Source organism: Halichoeres trimaculatus, unplaced genomic scaffold (assembly GCF_033239565.1).
Source record: "Halichoeres trimaculatus isolate MK-OKI-2021-1 unplaced genomic scaffold, fHalTri1.1 fHalTri1_scaffold_23, whole genome shotgun sequence".
Taxonomy (NCBI): Eukaryota; Metazoa; Chordata; class Actinopteri; order Labriformes; family Labridae; genus Halichoeres; species Halichoeres trimaculatus.
In genome coordinates this window covers 15,532,011-15,549,092 of record NW_027437201.1, presented here as the reverse complement: position 1 = coordinate 15,549,092, position 17,082 = coordinate 15,532,011, and the positions used below count along the sequence as shown (strand labels likewise).

At 41.9% G+C, this 17,082-nt stretch overlaps 2 protein-coding genes across 5 annotated transcripts; one reads left to right on the top strand and one right to left on the bottom strand.

The window, feature by feature from the left end:
* Positions 1 to 569: 569 nt before the first annotated feature.
* plcd3b (phospholipase C, delta 3b) lies at positions 570 to 9,965 on the bottom strand. The gene is made up of 16 exons (XM_074662498.1): positions 9,655 to 9,965; positions 7,754 to 7,809; positions 7,556 to 7,667; positions 6,156 to 6,384; positions 5,942 to 6,071; positions 5,636 to 5,861; positions 5,337 to 5,538; positions 5,076 to 5,220; positions 4,235 to 4,387; positions 3,991 to 4,131; positions 3,752 to 3,905; positions 3,505 to 3,621; positions 3,239 to 3,417; positions 2,865 to 3,000; positions 2,624 to 2,773; positions 570 to 2,465 (listed from the first exon to the last, which is right to left on the bottom strand). The coding sequence occupies exons 1-16, from the start codon at positions 9,743 to 9,745 to the stop codon at positions 2,317 to 2,319; spliced, it is 2,370 nt and encodes a 789-aa protein (XP_074518599.1). The 5' UTR covers positions 9,746 to 9,965; the 3' UTR covers positions 570 to 2,316.
* A 1,248-nt stretch (positions 9,966 to 11,213) lies between these two features.
* On the top strand, positions 11,214 to 16,961 carry acbd4 (acyl-CoA binding domain containing 4). 4 transcript variants are annotated; one of them, XM_074662502.1, is made up of 12 exons: positions 11,287 to 11,333; positions 12,693 to 12,779; positions 12,881 to 13,011; positions 13,142 to 13,262; positions 13,422 to 13,506; positions 13,656 to 13,776; positions 13,875 to 14,036; positions 14,107 to 14,204; positions 14,307 to 14,517; positions 14,601 to 14,818; positions 14,937 to 14,996; positions 15,073 to 16,961. In XM_074662502.1, the coding sequence occupies exons 3-12, from the start codon at positions 12,921 to 12,923 to the stop codon at positions 15,199 to 15,201; spliced, it is 1,296 nt and encodes a 431-aa protein (XP_074518603.1). In that variant the 5' UTR covers positions 11,287 to 11,333; positions 12,693 to 12,779; positions 12,881 to 12,920; the 3' UTR covers positions 15,202 to 16,961. The 4 variants fall into 4 exon arrangements, with proteins under 4 accessions (XP_074518600.1, XP_074518601.1, XP_074518603.1 ...); XM_074662499.1 differs by lacking the exon at positions 12,693 to 12,779 and having other exon boundaries at positions 11,214 to 11,333; positions 12,880 to 13,011; positions 15,073 to 16,960; XM_074662500.1 differs by lacking the exon at positions 12,693 to 12,779 and having other exon boundaries at positions 11,281 to 11,349; positions 12,880 to 13,011.
* The last annotated feature ends 121 nt before the right edge of the window (positions 16,962 to 17,082 follow it).

Here is a 17,082-nt window from a genome sequence, read left to right as displayed (position 1 = left end):
TAATACAAAAATATATATATATATATTTATTTATATATATATATATATATATATATATATATATATATATATATATATATATATATATATATATATATATATATATATTTTTTTTTTTTTTTTTTTTAAGGTATTTTTGGGGCTTTTATGCCTAATTAGATAGTAGAGAGGACAGTGGATAGAGCAGGAAACGGCAGAGGAGTAGGAAGTAACATGCAGGAGAGGCCACCAGCTGGATTTGAACCTGGGACACCTGCATGAGGGCAAACCTCATGGAGCGTAACCTTAACCAGTACGACATCTGCGCTCCTAAAAAATAAAAATAAAACATAATCATTTGAAAAATATATTTTTAAAAAAGTTTAAATAAACCCTACTATGTAATAACAACCATACTAACTAAAACTAGGTCAAACCTAGCATCAGAGATTAGTTAAAAAAGCCTCCACAAAACTCATACTTATCTCTAACTCCACAAAAACCTGAAAAAGGAACATGGCAAAGACAACAAGGAAAACTTTATAAGAATGTTTTATTGCATTTCTATTCTACCATAGTGCATATATTACCTGTTTGAATAAATAACTTCAGGTTCATGACTTTACAGCTAGAGCAGCACAAAGCAAACAAATATTTTAAATAACATAAACAGTTACATTTAAAAAAATCACAACTTTGGTCCTTTTTAAACACAGTGTTATTCAAGCAGATCCTCATACATATGAGTGTTTTATTATATATAAATATGAAGTAATTTCCTAAACAGCCTTAGACTTGATTGTTTCATGCATTTACTTGATGCTCAGACTAATTTTGTTGTCTTACTGTGTTGTGGTGTATGAGCTGTTTTTCCCGTCAAGCCTTAAAACTCACTGTGAGATTATCTTTACATATTCATAGTTTTTTTGCTCATAGCTTGTATGTAAACAACAACAATAAAAAACTGCTCTAAAACCAACTGTTATGAAACTCTCTGAAACAAAACTAACACTGTATAAAATTTTATGATTTTACAAAGTGATATTTAACAGAAACATGTCTGATCATCTTTGCAGACTCTGACAGGAACCAAAAAATTAAAAATATTTGACTGTTCAATGAAATGATTTGGCATTTGCTGAAATGCTTGTCTTCAGTCACAAAATAGTCATGCATCATTCCTTCAGGGCCACCGTACAGACAACTAGGAACAAACCTTTCAAGTGCTTTAATGTAAAAATAGAAACAGAGGATAAAAACATTAATCTTAAAGATGTTTTCCATGAGGGCTACACTGTAAAAATACTTGAGTTGGCTGATAACTTTTTTTTTTACTTCATGGAGATAGTTGTTCACAAGCATCCTCTAAAACCTCATTTTTGTTCATATGGCTTTTGCTGCATAGTTTTGGCGACACTTTAGAAACCAGTATCAGATCTACATTAATCAGGATTCTTTGATTACAATTTTAAAATCAATGTTGACAATTTTTCACCATCTTCTTCAGATTTAAAAGTACTTTAAAATAAGTAATGTAAAATAACTGTACGGTCATTCAGTCAATGCTCAAACCTGAACACCTTTGAATATTAAATACCATATGACATATTTCATGTTTTGACCAGTTCCCCGAACCCTAACTAACCTCCAATCCCAGCAGGAGGTGTTCACGATTAGCTTTTGGGTCTTTACATGCACCAGAACTCAAAAAGGGTTAAGAAAATATCTAAATGCTACAAAATTTAATACTCTACTCCTAAAAGTTGTTTTATTCTAAACCAGCAGGCATTTTAGACCATTAAAGCGAGCACTAATACAGTACAAGGTTCAGGTAGGTAAAATGTTCATAATGCAGGGTCAGCTCAGCACCAAAGTATGGTCATGCTGTGTTTTGTAAATTATGTATCCAAGGGGCTGAAAAAGCCTTAAATCCATCACCAGTTTTCACTAAACGTTTTCCTCCAGTGTTGAATGAAGAAGCTAAAGCAGACGTGCGTATAAAAAGGACGGATTCCTCATTAACACCCATGTTAAATTCCCCTCTTTACAGCCTGGTTTAGAAACAGTTTTCCAGTGTGGAGCTTGTTTCCTTGTTCATACGCTCTAAAAAAGAGGTTAATTTTCAAACAATGGATCCATTATGTCCATTTTAAGCCTCAGAGTTGATCAAAATTTGCATATTTAACTACCTCTACTACAAAAATGTAAGGAGGGGAGGAGTTTACAGGCACATTAGACGTCACAGAGACTATTCTGTAATAAGACCGTACATTAATTTTCATAAACTCAAGTTTTGACCTTTGCTGGCTGGATTTCTGCAGATCTCCCCAAAGAGCTTCAGGGTTTCTTTGTGGTAAACTTGGCCGGTGACTTAGCCAAGGGTTTTGATGGACTGCTCTGACATGGGGAGACTTTAATGTGGACGAAGAGCGATGCAGGCGAGAGGCTGGAGCCATCCATCTTACGCAGTCTGACGTGACGATAACCTGCAGAGACACAGAGAAAGATCGTGACGGTGGCAGTGACAGCTGATAAAACAAACTAAATAACTAAAAACCCAGCTTCACACAGCTGATTCAGACTGAAAACAAGAAGACAAACGAATAAAAACTTCAAAACAGTTTTAACCTTCGTCTACACTCACCCGTGCGCAGGCTGGTGAAAGGCAGGGTGAACTGTCCCAGAAAGTCGTTGCTTGAGGTGTAGTCGTGATCTTCCACCATGAAGCGGACTAAAGCCAGGTCAGGGACATGGACGGTGAAGTTAAAGGTGCAGTCCCACCGAGGGTTAAAACCTGAAACCAAAACACACACATACACACACAGGTGATGTTATTATCATTTCCTATTAGTACAACCTTTAACCATAAGATTCCTGGCACTCACCGTTGTTGTCCACATGATGGGTTTTCTTCTTATCATTGTCTATGGGGACACCGTGGACCTCCACCCAAACCTGAGGGTCTACGATGGAGCTGGGTTTGTCCCACTCTGGTTTGGGGAGCTGCTGAGCTGAAATGACCTGAAACAAGGAGAACATCAGAGCTTAACTTCAGTCCAAAGATAATTCACATGCACTGAGTTACATGTCAAAGCCTGATGCAGGCAGAGCACCTCCTTCCTCTCTTTCATGCAGTACACATGTGAAGCAAAGGCAGGGAGAGCATCAGCAAAGAGCCCAGAGCGAGCTTCAGTGACAATCACCTTTATTTCATGTCACAAATGGAGAGGAGTGTGGCAGTCTTATAAAACCGTCTCACCTTCACAGTGAGCAGGACGGGGCTGTGAGCTGGACCTCCACCCACATTCTCTGGGTTGAAGGTGGTGTCAGGACGGCACATGTAGGGGGGCTTCAGGGTGAACCCACTCCGACCATTTTGCAGGAACCGGCCGTGGTTTAAGTCCATCTGCTCACCCGGTGTCTGGAAATTCAAAGCAACTGGAGAGACGCCAACATGGCTGTCAACAATCTGTTTACCGCCATGTGAGTCAGGCGGTGAGACCAAAAGAGAGGACAGAGACTCACCGATCTGGCAGCCTCCGTTCCACATGTCCTGAGGGTTGTAGTTTGAGGACTGGAGGCGCTGACCTGAGGGGTAGATCCTGCTCAGCTGGTGGCTGTTGTGACGCACAAAATGTATCCCTGCAGGGTGATGGGAAAAGGCAGGATAATCCAGTTAATCCAACACTTTACCCCTGGTTTGATTTGTGCTCATCCAGAGCAGTAAGCACATTATCTGCCTCTGTTTTCAGACGCTGAGTAAGGTAAATACCTGAGTCCTTTACAAGCCTGAGCGCTTCACTCTCAGAGAAAGACGACATGTCAGTCGCTGGGTTTTTGGCTGCTTGGTCGAAGGTTTTGAAGGGAACACTTCGGGTGTAAACCACCAGCTCTGACAGCTCTGGACTTAGCTTAGACACACCTGGCTGATATCAGACACACACAGACACCTGTCATACTTCAAACCAGATCTTAATCTGATGGATGGAGGTGAACTGATGGAGTTCTCACCTTCTTCTCTTCTTTTGTTGTTCTGGGTTTACCTTCAGACCGGCTTGCTTCCTCATCTGAGGAGCTTGGATCTGAGGAGCTGTACGCCTCCTCCACCGTACGTTCCTTTTTCCCTTTGACCAGGAATTTACCCTTTAGATCCTGCACACACACAGAACACACGCTTTCAATAAATACACACCCAACTTGCAGGAAAATTAGGTCAAACCATTTAATCCTTTTTGGTTTTTGATCTTCTTATCACCTCTGGAGAAGGCAGCTTGTGGGGGTCCAGACCATTGAGGGGCTTTGTCAGCAGCTTGTCTCCTAGGATGGATCTCAGGTGTCTGGCCATCACCGTCTGCTGCTCCACAGAGCAGTGGTTCTCCAGAGACAGGATCACAGGGTACGGAGAGACCTGCAGAGAGGAGCTGGATTTAATATCTCATCTTAAATATTTGATTTGGTTGTAAAACAGTATTCTTACCAGGCTTTATATCTTTGCCTAAATGGGAAAAATAAAAGAACAAGAAAAGCACTCAGAGATCGCTGACCTTCGTCAAGCATATTGTGATTGTCACCAACACTTTAGTCCTACTTTAATGTTATACTCCCTTTCAGCAGACTGTCTGCTACAATTTGGTGTTAGTTGCAGGTTTATACGATAATTTGTTTCCTGACAGTGTTGAAAATTATGATGACCCAGTACATATTTCATATTCTGGATCTTAGTATCCAGAATTTGCATGGATCTGGATCGTACTTTAACATCTGTCAGAAATTGTGGTGACCTTGTCTTCTATTGTTTCGCAAAGCAATCCGACCATTTATGGTGGAGTTACATACACATATGGTGAAAACATCCCTATCTCACAATAATAAAGAATCCTTTAAAAAAATCCTGGATCCAGACGGTGATCCGGATCACCTACAAAATTTAACCACTTCATCCTTATCCCATTTTGAACATTTCCTGAAAATGTCTTCAAGATCTGTTTGTTGCTTTTTGAGTCATGTTGTTCACAGACAAACAGACCAACTATCCCAAAAACATAACCTCCTTGGCAGAAGTAATTAGCTGGTAATGAGTAGAGATGCTTACTCACTTTGAAAGCGTACTCGTTAATGGTCTGGATGACTTCAACAAACGGCACTTTGGAGGTGAGCGTGTGTCCGTGGTAAATAACCGGCTCCCCTTTATCCCCGTCCCAACAGTCCAGCTCCACGCAGCGACAGCCATGATTCAGAGCTCTGAGGGACAAAAACAGGAGTTTTTTTTAAGACCTTGCTCTTTATCTCCATCAGCCGATCAGTTGTGGATCTGCATCCACCTGGTCAGGTATATGTGTGTCACCTCTCAGTCTCACCTGATGTACGGCTCCGTGCTGCTGTCCCCGGTCAGCTGGTCCTTGGTGAGGTAGGTGTTGTGTGAAGAGTTGATGAAGTAGTGTGAAAGTGGACGTTTCATGTCGTGGTAAACTCGAGCGTGGTCTGGGTTGAAGACACAGTTCTCCTTCGACAGCATGTACATGGTGAAACCGTTGGGGGTCATGAACTGGTTCTTCTGGGCTGTACTGGGCAAAACGCACAAGCTTAAGTTCATAAGAGAGTGTACTGCACACCTGTGACTGTTTTTACTATATCATGTGTTGGAACTGTACCGTACCCCATTCATTAAGCTCATAGGTAAGAATAACACTCTGGGCATGGGTGACTGAAGCGTCCTCCCCCTGGTCCTTAAAGAAGTCCCTCAGGTCCACAGTGGAGAGCACGCAGCCGTTAGCGGAGTAACGGATGAACACAGCATCCAGCTCCGGTCTGCGTAACAGCTCCCTGCAGAAAACTTCTATCTCTCCATGATCCAGACGACCGTCAGCTGATTTATCACATTTCTGTCAGAGAAGCAGAGGACGTGTTGGTGTTTTGTTCTCTATCAGAGCAAAGACTTCAGTTTGTGTGTGTAGTGTGATACCTGGAAGAGATTTCGAGCGTACTGGTCGCTCAGGTCGATGTTGATCATCTGCAGCAGTGTTTGGACTTCATCATAGCTCATCTTATCATCACGGTTCTGATCGGCTCGGCTCAGGTACGCATGAATCCAGGTGACACAGAGACAGTCAAGGAAGAGAAGAGAATCCCTTCATACACCTCAGACATATTAATATATGTGTCACTTTAAAGGATATTGATCCAGCTTCTCTTTCTGCGTCATGTTCTCAACCCTCCCCTGCAGGGTCCGGATGCCACGTGCCCAATTCTGAGCCTCCTCCGGGGTTTGGCAGAGGAGATCCAGGCTCTTACGGGCCCCTTTGAAGACCACCGTGAGACATCGTCCCTCAGGTATGGAGCCGTGCATCGGTCGCAATGTCTCTGACTGGCAGCCCTCACGGACACACTCCACCTCCATGACCGAGACTGAGTGACGAAGACAGATCTACGTCAGTGATACTAAATTAACCCACTTATTTACTGACTCTGGCTTTGACACACTATTTTCTGTGTTTAAGCTTTCCAAAAAAAGAGTAATATTGACAACATGTTGGTTTTCCTCCTGGAAATAACAGTTTATACTGGACATGTGTTTTGGACAGTAATCATAAGGACAACAGAGCTCAACAGTTCTCGTCGTTTACTCAACATTAATTCAGTGTAACAGAGAGGAGAGCCATCTATTTCAGGGGAGACACTGTAGACAAATCAAACACCCTGACCATGAGCATTTCCCTCTCAAACAAAACTGTTTGAGATTTATTTCCAACCTGTTTGTTTATCAATATAACACCCACATGTAGATTTAATAATCTCTCAGAAATCACCATTCAGCCTTTTAAACAATTCAACTTCAGCTCGAAGGAGTTTTGTTGAGAAAACTAGACATACACGCACACAGCTACTGAAACACACACTAAACACACACTGAACCACATCATAAGCTGCTCCAGTCTTGTGGCGATTAAAGGCCTTGTACTGTACTCTGGTTGCTGAGTCTTATGGTAACTATACAGCACCAAACCACAGACTGAGGCCGACTCCCACCGCCGTATAATGTCCTATAATCTCTGTGTTTGAACTAAGGCAGGCCAGGAGGCCATGTTCAGCTCAGAATAGAAGAACGCTATAATCAGGGAGTCGTGTGTCTGATAATGGAGGAGAAAGAGAGTGGCTGGGTGAGCTGGTTTATCTCTGAACAGGATAGTAAAGTGGCACTTAGGTTAGCAGAAATAGATCCATGTTTCAGCTCTGGACTCCTACGTTGGAGGAAAATTCTGCTTCTTACTAATTATGTCTCAGGGATGGATCTGAACCTGGGTTGGGCCCCACAGGGTGCTGTCAGAGGTTTACTACATTTATTTTAAGGTTACATGTGAATGGAAACAGCCAAGAAGTCCAGCTGAGACCTTTCCTGGAAGGATCCTGCTGCAGACTCTGGGTCAGTGTGCCAGTGCTGTTAAACTCAGCCACACTGAGTCTGAGGTTATCACATTTATATCCAGTTTAACTGTCACTCAAGTATTTTTTTAGTTGAGCTTGTAGAACAGTATAAACACACTCAAACGTCTGTTGGATGTACGTTAAAATCACTTACAGGATTGTTGCTCCTTGGCTCGGCTGGAGGTTTTGTGGGACTGACACCAGACTGTGACGCCGTCCTCCAGCAGCTTCAGAGTTCGTCTCTTCTGCCATCGAGGTGAACGCACCTTCACGCGTGAAAAACACATCTCTCATTACTAAACCCCCCTTTAAAGGCATGAAACACATTCAACCTGTTCATAAGAATAATTACCTTTATCATACTGGAGCCCTGCAGCATCCGCTTCACGTCTTCATCCTCATGCACACCTAGAGAGTAAACAGAGACAACCATGGCTGAAGAAAGGCAGATGTCGGAGTACGATGTGAGCTCTGAGCTGAAGACGGACTGAGGGAGGAGAGAAAATGGAGGATATAAAAAGAGGAATAGCAGAGCAGAGTCGTAATTATCGGTGGGTGTATGTTTACATATGTTGGACCACAGCTCCTCTTATGGAGGCTCTGGAACCAGCAGCTGGGTGTGGTTAGAGAAGATGAGGTGAGGACACAGAGACAGAAAAAGAGGATGTATCCACATGTGTGCCAAACTCCTGGATATATTCTGAGATTTCCCTAGTCAGCTCCATGTTTTCCCTGAATTTATCCAGACTTTTCCCCTCAGCTTTCTGTAAAAAGTCTGGAAAAAGTCAGGGTGAGAGGATGTGTAACCTGTACAATGCTCTGTCTGAATTCTAGAAAAAGGAGGCAAGATTTCTGTGTCCAGTGTTGCTTCACTTCAAAATAAACCATCTTATCAAAGTCAAGCCAGCAGCTGAAGAGCCTACAGAGTGTTTGGTATGTGAGTTATCGTCTGAAAGAGATACTGTAGACAGGCTCCACATGGCCTTGATGCTTTGCTTTTGACTAGCTGCACATATGTTTTTGCAGATATGAATGTTAGATTTTGAAATGTCATTAGAAATAAAGACCATTTCCTCTTTTACACAGCTTCTGTTGAAGAACTGTGTTGTTTCCTTTGACACAGCTAAGTCCTGAGCTGAGTAAGCAGCACGTAGACGCTGAAACTGAAGCAGCTCTGTGATTCAGTAAGGGCTGGGTCTCTGCACTCACAAAGACGCCTTGATATTGACACACACACACACACACACACACACACACACACACACACACACACACACACGCACGCACCCTCCCCTGTGTACAGCAGAGACCTACTGTAAATGAGGAGAAATCCAGTGGCTGTGTGGTCGTGTTCGTGGGAGGAATCAAACTCTTAGTGAGTGTGTGATGAAACCTTATGGTCTGACTGAGCCAAACAGTGACTTCACCTTGACAAAGAGCTGATAATTACTGTATGAGAAGTGTTTACTGAAAGGACAAACAGTCTGAGAAACAGTATTCTGCACAAATACACACCGATGAATTTCCAGATGGTGGAAAACTACCAAAAAACTACAACTAAATCAGTAAAATAATGATAATAATAAATAAAGAAATAAATAAAGCAGGAAACAGTCAGCCCGAAGAAAGGAAAAACAATGATGTCAGTTAAAAGTAAACATATAAAAACATAAATACTGCATGCATTCAGTAGGATTTGTAAAGCGAAAGCTGCAAAGTCATCAATGAATGTGGGAAGTAAAGTTTTCCATCCATTAGCAACTTTTGCACAAAAGTGTCAAAGGTCAAAAACGAGGTTATGAGGCATATTACTGTTATTACAATCAGTATTATTAGTATTAGCTTATAAGAAGTATATGTTTGTGAATGTTCAAAATAGAGCACTCGTGAAAGCTGAAAAACTTTCACAGTCATAATCATCTTCCTAAATGCTTATTAGAAATCGATTAACCGATTAGTCGATTAAAAAACGATCACAACTCGTGAAATTTTCCGTCATGTGCCCAAAATAACCCCTGACTAACTCTTAAGCTTTTTCTTTGACTGAAACAGAGGAGAAACTATTGGTCGATTAATGATCGATTAATCCCCCTCCCTCCATGTGGATTTTAATATTTGTTCATTAGCAGTGAGAGGGGGCGGGGAGATAACGGTTACTGTTCATCAGTAGATCAGTAATTATCTCAGACTTCAAAAGGAGCCTTTGATCCTGAAACACATGATTTCTGCACGAGCTCTGACTCAAACACTCACCTAGATTCCTCAGAGGATCGATGGCCTTTGACTCGGACGTCCCAGCTCCGTTCTTCAGAGCCGGAGCTGCTTTCTTCCCGTGTCCCAACATGACGCGAGGAAGACGCGCTCTTTACGCTCGGCCTCCCTCTGCACCTCCCTGGGTCCGTATCTCTGCGGTATGAGATCAGCGGTGAGGAGGATCAGCTGTCCGGGGGTCCAGGAGGAGAAGAACCTGAGAGTCTCCTCAGTCTGCTCCTCATAGTTTTATCCTGGAGGAGGAAAATAGAAGCGTGGGCCAGCCTTCTGCCTCTGATGTCACCGAGATTGGATTTATACACACTGAGCCGCAGACAGGCGTCAGAAAACTCAATTAACAAGAGCTTCCTGCTGCTCCTTTCAGAATAAGATGTGGTCATGTCAGGTGCACCATGTGGTGTACCACACGAACCAATGCAAGTGGAAAATCACCAAAAGCTTGCATTTTACTCATCTTAATGAATCTTTTTTATATTTAATGGATGAATTTAGTATATCTCCCAAAAATTACAATTATACGGACACGAAACTGCCAAGTTTTTTTTATCAAGTTAATTAAACCTTGCAACTTGGACTGTCTGCTTTTTTGTCTTTAGCAGTGAGATGATAAATATAAAGAAACCAAAAACAAGTAAAAAAAAAAAAAAAAAAAAAAAAAGTAACCACATATTTACCCCTAGATTTACAACTTCGCAACTGTCACAACTGACAATATTTTCAAGCAAGGCTGCACTGTAAATAGGAATTCACAGCCATTGTCATAACATTTTTTTCCAGATAGGTTAGGTTTTCAGATAGGTTTGGAAGAAATATAAAAAAAAGGAAAGAGCGCATGTTTACCTTTCCCTTGTAGGGCGACTATTTTTTGGTCAATGTTTGGAAGTCACTTTTTTGTGCTTTTATTTTCAAGGACATCCGTGAATTCAGTGTTTTCCGTTTGGCGTCTTCGGTGACTTGATTTTAAAAAGATTAGGATTACAGGCAGGATAGAGACGCTCCTGTGCATGGTGTACATTAACACTCGGCCCGCTCATCCACAATTATAAATAAACAAACCGATAAATTTGAATACTTAATATTTTTAGATACCTTATTAATGTCATGAAAGCATCACAAAAAATGAGAAAAAAATAGAAAAGAAACGAGAACACAGGCTCAAGCAGCATCGTTGGTGTTGCTGTAGGACTTCCGGTAATTTGAGGGGCAAGGTCAGAAAACAAATCGGGGCCAATAAATGCCACAAAAAGTGGATTAACTCAAATTAAAAATTTATTTTGTAAGTGACGTTATGCATAAAGAGATGTTGTTAATATGCAAACAAGAAATTAAAGAAGTAAACAAAAATATGTCTCAAATCTCCAGAATTCAACAATGTTCTTACCCTGATGGTATTGTGAAGGCCAAGTTTCATGCTTTTTAAGACTTAAATGATCCCCTATATCAGAATACCGATGAAATAAATGTCGGCTTTTTGTATTTGTTTTACCATTTCATTAATTTATTCATTTTTTAATGCTGTCCCATGTATTTTCTTTTTATAGATAAAAACTATTTTCCTTTGTATGTTAGGGGGCGTGTCTCTTTAAATCTCCGGTCGCAGCGCAGTCAGGATGTGTCACGTGATCACACGAGGACCATCCCTGAGTGTCCGGAGTCGACAGGTTAGTCAGAGCACAGGTACAGAGACAGAATACCGACTAAACACACATTTAACCCTCGTCTGTATGAGTGTAAATGATGTTTCTACGGTTATTTTGTAGTGTCGTTTTAAACTGGTGATGTTAAGAGTCAGTAAGGTAAGTTATCAGGCTAAGCTAACTGATGCTAAGCTAACTCACAGTTCATAACTTGGGTAGCTCAGTTAGCCTAGCCTGCTGTCAACTCAGTATAAACTCAGGTACAGCGTGTTTTTCTGTACAAACATTGTTCATAGTGTTTAACTGTGATTAAACGGAGGATATTGGTTGTTTGTGTGTCTATAGTGAGAGAGTAGTGAAGCTGAACGTGTCTTTAAAGAGCAGACAGTCAGTAAATGTGGTTATTACACGCTGGAAACTACATTACACTGTTCCCCAACGATCATTCTCTATTCAAAGCACAGAAGGACACAGAGATTGTGCTTAATTTGCGTTTATATGTTGACTTACTTGTCATGCTTTAAGTTAAGATGGTGTCTTCAAATGTTGGACACAGTGTCAGTCCAGGAGGAAAACGCTCTGTATTTCAGAATAACACACTGGGCTAGCTGTGAACAGGTGCATTCAAAGAGGTTGGCAGGAATGACATGGATCCTCCCTTGAGATATAATTTTTCTCCCCAAAATTTTGAACTATGAATAGTTGATTACCTGTCAGAGGTGGGACTATTTAATTTTGATGCAGCAAACTTTTGTTGGTGTTTGATATTGTTGAAAAGTACTTAATGAATCTTTTTCATACGACCGAAAGAAGAGAAGTCACTTCAGCAAAGTCGCAATAAGACCCCTGCACACTGTCCATCTGACTAAATCACAACATCAGAGGTTCAACAAGTTATTCCTGTTTTCCTTTTCTGGTTTGTCTTTGATTCAAATTAATATGCATGTGATAGATAACTATCTGATGTGTTATTTGTAGACTGAGGCTTTAGAGATGTCATCTTCCATCATCAGACAATGCTAGTAACGGCACCATGACACCTTGTAGACTTTTCTCCAGAGGTAAAACATTCATTTATGTTATGTTATGTAGTTAAGAGATAAAGCATCCCTCCACTTACACCAACACTTACATCAGAGCCCTAAGCGGGCCACTTCCAACTCAGAGAACACTTAGCACATCAATGCTTGGACATACATGGTGTCGTCTCAAAAATATAGGCCAGTGGTATTTGCTTTTTGTCACTGAATTTCTACCCTGAAAGAGGTGCAGATTGCGCAAACAAGACCATTTAATAACCATGCAGTTAACTGTTCATTATTTACCCAGAGAGCCCAAAGCAGGTTTTGGAGTTCATCTATGGAATCCATTTATTCCTTTCAGTTCACTCCAGGCAGCAGTGATCAGAAGTCACCTGATGTGTTGAGTGATACATAAATCCTTCAGAGGCAGAGAAGGTGCAGCCAGAGCTGCTTTATTTAAGCTGTTCATGGCAGTAGAGACAATATATGTTTAAACTTAACTTGTAGAAAACTGATGTTTCTTTGGTGTTTGTGTCTTCTCATCTCAGCGCCTCCTGCACTCGTCCCCTTATAAGATTCAACAAGTGTCATGCCGGTCCCTGCCATGGCAGAGGCAGTGGTCGATCACCAGAAACGCTTCCAGGTTGCCGTGGATGTCATCCATAACCTCCCCAAAAATGGTATTTAATGCACATGACCTCATACATCATGTGACCCAAAGTTTGTTGTGTTTTCCACCAAACTTCTTTTAGGAACTAGGGTCTAAATTTAGAAGTTAATAAGCAAAATAATCATGTTGTCATCCTCCAGGATCCTACCGGCCGTCCTACGAGGTGATGCTGCGTTTCTACAGTCTCTACAAACAGGCGGTGTGTGGACCCTGTACAGTGTCTCGACCGGGCTTCTGGGACCCTGTGGGTCGCTACAAATGGTCTGTATGAGTGAGCAACTTTATAACTCTGTCCATGATATTTATACTGTGTGCTATGATTACTGTTTACATTATGTTAAGATGCATGTATTATTACTATTATTATTATTATTTTGGCACATGTGTGACCAGTTAAACTGTTCTCTGATTCTGTGTCAGGGACGCCTGGAGCAGCCTGGGAGAGATGAGCAGTGAGAGCGCCATGGCAGCGTACGTAGACGAGATGAAGAAAGTAGCTCAGGAGGTATGTGACGTATTATTTCCTTATTAGAGGTATTAAGCTCTAACAGACCCAAACAGCACCCTTCATGTCTCAGCACCCTGTCTGTCAAATGAAGAGGAAGCTGTAATTAGTGCTCCACTGATCAATACGCGTTTCCACTGACTCTGCAGGTCATCGACACCATGCCCATGAATGAGAAGACAGCCTCGCTCTTCCATCACTTTGAGCCGCTCTACCTGGTGATCGATGACATGCCACGACCTCCAGAGTCTCTGCTCACACTCAGGGAAGGTGAGACTTGGCTCAGACCAGCTCTGGGACTTATTGTCTTCTCCTGGATCAGTTTTCTCCTGCTGGATGACTTTGTAGTCTTTATCCCCCTCTGGTAGATCTGAAAGGCAGTGAAGACGCTGATGCTGAAGCAGAGGTGAAGGAGGAGGAAGAGGAGCAGGCTGCCCCTAAAGAAGACTCTTCTCCAGAGGAAGCAGATCTGGATCAGGAGTTTAATCTGTCAGAGGTCATAGAAGTCACTGCCAACAGCATCTGTCACGGTAAGACTCTTCATCCATGCGGCGTTTTTGGATTGAACGATGGACATTTAAACTTTTTATTTCTTTTCAGACTCTGGAGTGGCGGAGGGACTAGTGTTGACCAGCGACTCAGAGAGTGAGATCTTCTGTGACTCTGTGGACTCAGTGGAGCAACTCAGCAACATCAAGGTACAACTTACTGACTCTTTACCAGCAAACAGAGCACAGAACAGCTTCCTGCCAGCAAGGATGGAGCTGGATGCATGCTTCACAGACTGTTTCTGCACACAGATTCCCATCATCAAGTCAAATGGTTATCACAACGGCCACGTGTCCCCAGAACCTTCTTCACTTCAGAGCGAGCAGCTGGAGGGTCATCTGGAGGCCCGTCAGGTGGGAGCTGGTCAGGGTGGAGAAGGGGCCGAGGACGGGAAGGGTTCAGGTCCCAGCAGGAGGAGTGGAGATGCTGGACGGGATGGGCCCCACCACACCTGGAGAGAACGTAAGCTGCTAGAAGCCCAGAGTGTTAAACACAGTGACCAGGTGTGAGATGTCAGGGCTCAGGTGAACTAATGTGTTCTGTAGGTGGCGTCCCTCAGGGCAGTCCGAGGAGAGGAGGCCCTGGAGGAGGTGGTGGAGGCGGTGCTGGGAGAGGAGGAGGAGATGGTTCAGAGGCAGCAGCAGAGAGGCTTCATGATGTCCAGCTGCAGCAGCAGATCATCCTGGCACTACGGAGGCTCAGAGAGGACATGAGGAGTGTGATGGACCGTCTAGAGGTGGTGGAGAGACTCGCGGCTACACATGTGAGTTAAAAGCTAAAATTGAAGTGTTCTGATTGAATTAACTTTCAGCTGTTTGTGTCATCTTTAGACAGAAATAAATATTTGAGTTCACTGACTGAAGCATTTATCTGTTTCACAGACTCAGAGTTCAGAGTGGAGACCCTGTCTTCAGTGCGCAGCTGCAGCCTCACAACAACAGGTAACATCTCGTGTGTGCTGAGGAAATAAAGTCAAAGTTGAAACAAATGTTTGATGTTTGTGTTTTTTCCTGCCAGGAGGATCAGTGGTGGCCGTTTGACGTGTCGGGTCAGACAGTCGTCCTCTTCCTCGTGTGGCCGTTTGTGGCCCAGGGTCTAGTCTACTTGCTGAGGAAGGCCCAGAAGAGGAACCGCATCACTTCATGAAGACACAGACTTTCACTGAAACACCATCAGAGGATTTTAATTTCTACAGAAGAAAAAATCATGACTGTGAGTGAACGTCTCCATCCACCTCTCTGTGCACAGGAAGGAAGGAGAAAGGACTCAGACCTGATCCAGATCTGGATCCCTCACTACAGAACAAAGATCTCTTTTAAAATCATTCAGGTGGATTCATCTGCTGCAGAAACTTCTCTGGTTCTCACTCTGCTCTTCGGATCCTGATATATAACCTGGATTCTGAGTGTTTTTATCCAGATAAGTGAGGAGTAACGACATTAAACCATGTACATCACGTAGCCCTGGTTTAACTGCCAGTTTCTACATATCTTTTGGGATAAAAGTTCAGATCTGGTGAAAAGAAGGCATGTAGCTGCAATAAAGTCACTGTCACTTTGAAACTAGGAGGACTGTTTGGGATTAGATCACTTTTGTTATCTTTCACAGCTGATTCATGACTTCAGATAGCTTGTGTATTTTTTTTATGTTTGCCAGGTGTAAGAATTACTCTGAGGTACACAAGTTTGAAAAACTGTAAATCCTTAGAGGAAGAAAACAAATATATATACAAACTGCTTCTGCTCCAGGCTGTAATCACATTGCAGTGAAATTTAAAGCAAACGGCATCATTTGGTGTCAAAATGTGAAGCCAATACTAAGGAACAAAACTAACTGCTGTCTATGGGGATCCTGACCTCAAGTGGACACTCTGGGAACTGCAATTTCAAAATGTCAACAAAAAGTATACATACATAAAACATGGGAGGAGTATGAGTCAATCATCAAAGAGGAATTCGGACGCTGAGGATTATTTTCAAGGTTGGAGCAGTGAAAGATGTATACAGTCTGAATGTGTTTTCAGAATTCTAAGATCAAACACAGAGTTTCAAAAAACAAGTTCATATTATAATTTTCAGCAAATTCTGAGATTACAGTTGGATTTAAAACCAATTGATCCCCTTATATCTTTGGGTTTTTCTTTGGAGATAATTTTTTGACTGTTTTTCCTAATAAGCATTAACTCATCTTTTTCTTTTTGAATCATACTTTATGCTCTTGCTCTTCAAGTTGTCTATCTGTTTACTTTCAGTGAGACTGGAGTGACACTGACACGGGTTCTGTTATTGCAACTATTATTAATAAATGGAGGAACTGCGAAGAAAAGCTGTGTGAAATACTGACACTTTAACAGGATTTTTTTATCTATCAGTTTATGGACAGCAGCCACAGGGTGGCACCATCGAGCCACTTTCACCACGACTGAGAAACTGCAGTTTCAAATGGGGAACATTGATGCTCAACTTAAGGTTGTAAAACTTTAAAATTAGGAGAATGGAAACTTTTTCAAAATACCTGAAGGTTACCTTTTACTTTCCTCCTTTCTGATCTCTGTTCCCTTTCTACACTCCATGGCAGCAGACTCAAAATTAGCTTTACCTCTCCACTGTCACTTTACTGGACTTCACGCTACCAGAATGAGTAAGAACCTGCTCCTGTGTAAATATAGAAGGCTTATTTTAATTCAACATAAACAAAAAAAGTTAAATTAAGGTGATAACACACTAATACAAAGTTGTGAACATTATATCATATTCCTACCAAGTCTAGAACTACTAAAAACTACACACTGTACCTTTAAGATGAAAGGTTATGCATAGATGAACATAATTACACAAGCCTCACAGCTCCACCTCTTTACCTTTTTGTGGGTCAGTTCAGCATTTTTGAAACAGCAGTCACCTTCAGACGGCTTCTGAAACCAATAAGTGACATTACAAAGTCTAGATCCATGTTTCATACGTTTGCAGTGAGTTCATTTGTAAAGTGTCACCTCTAATAAAGACATCATTATAACAAAATACACCC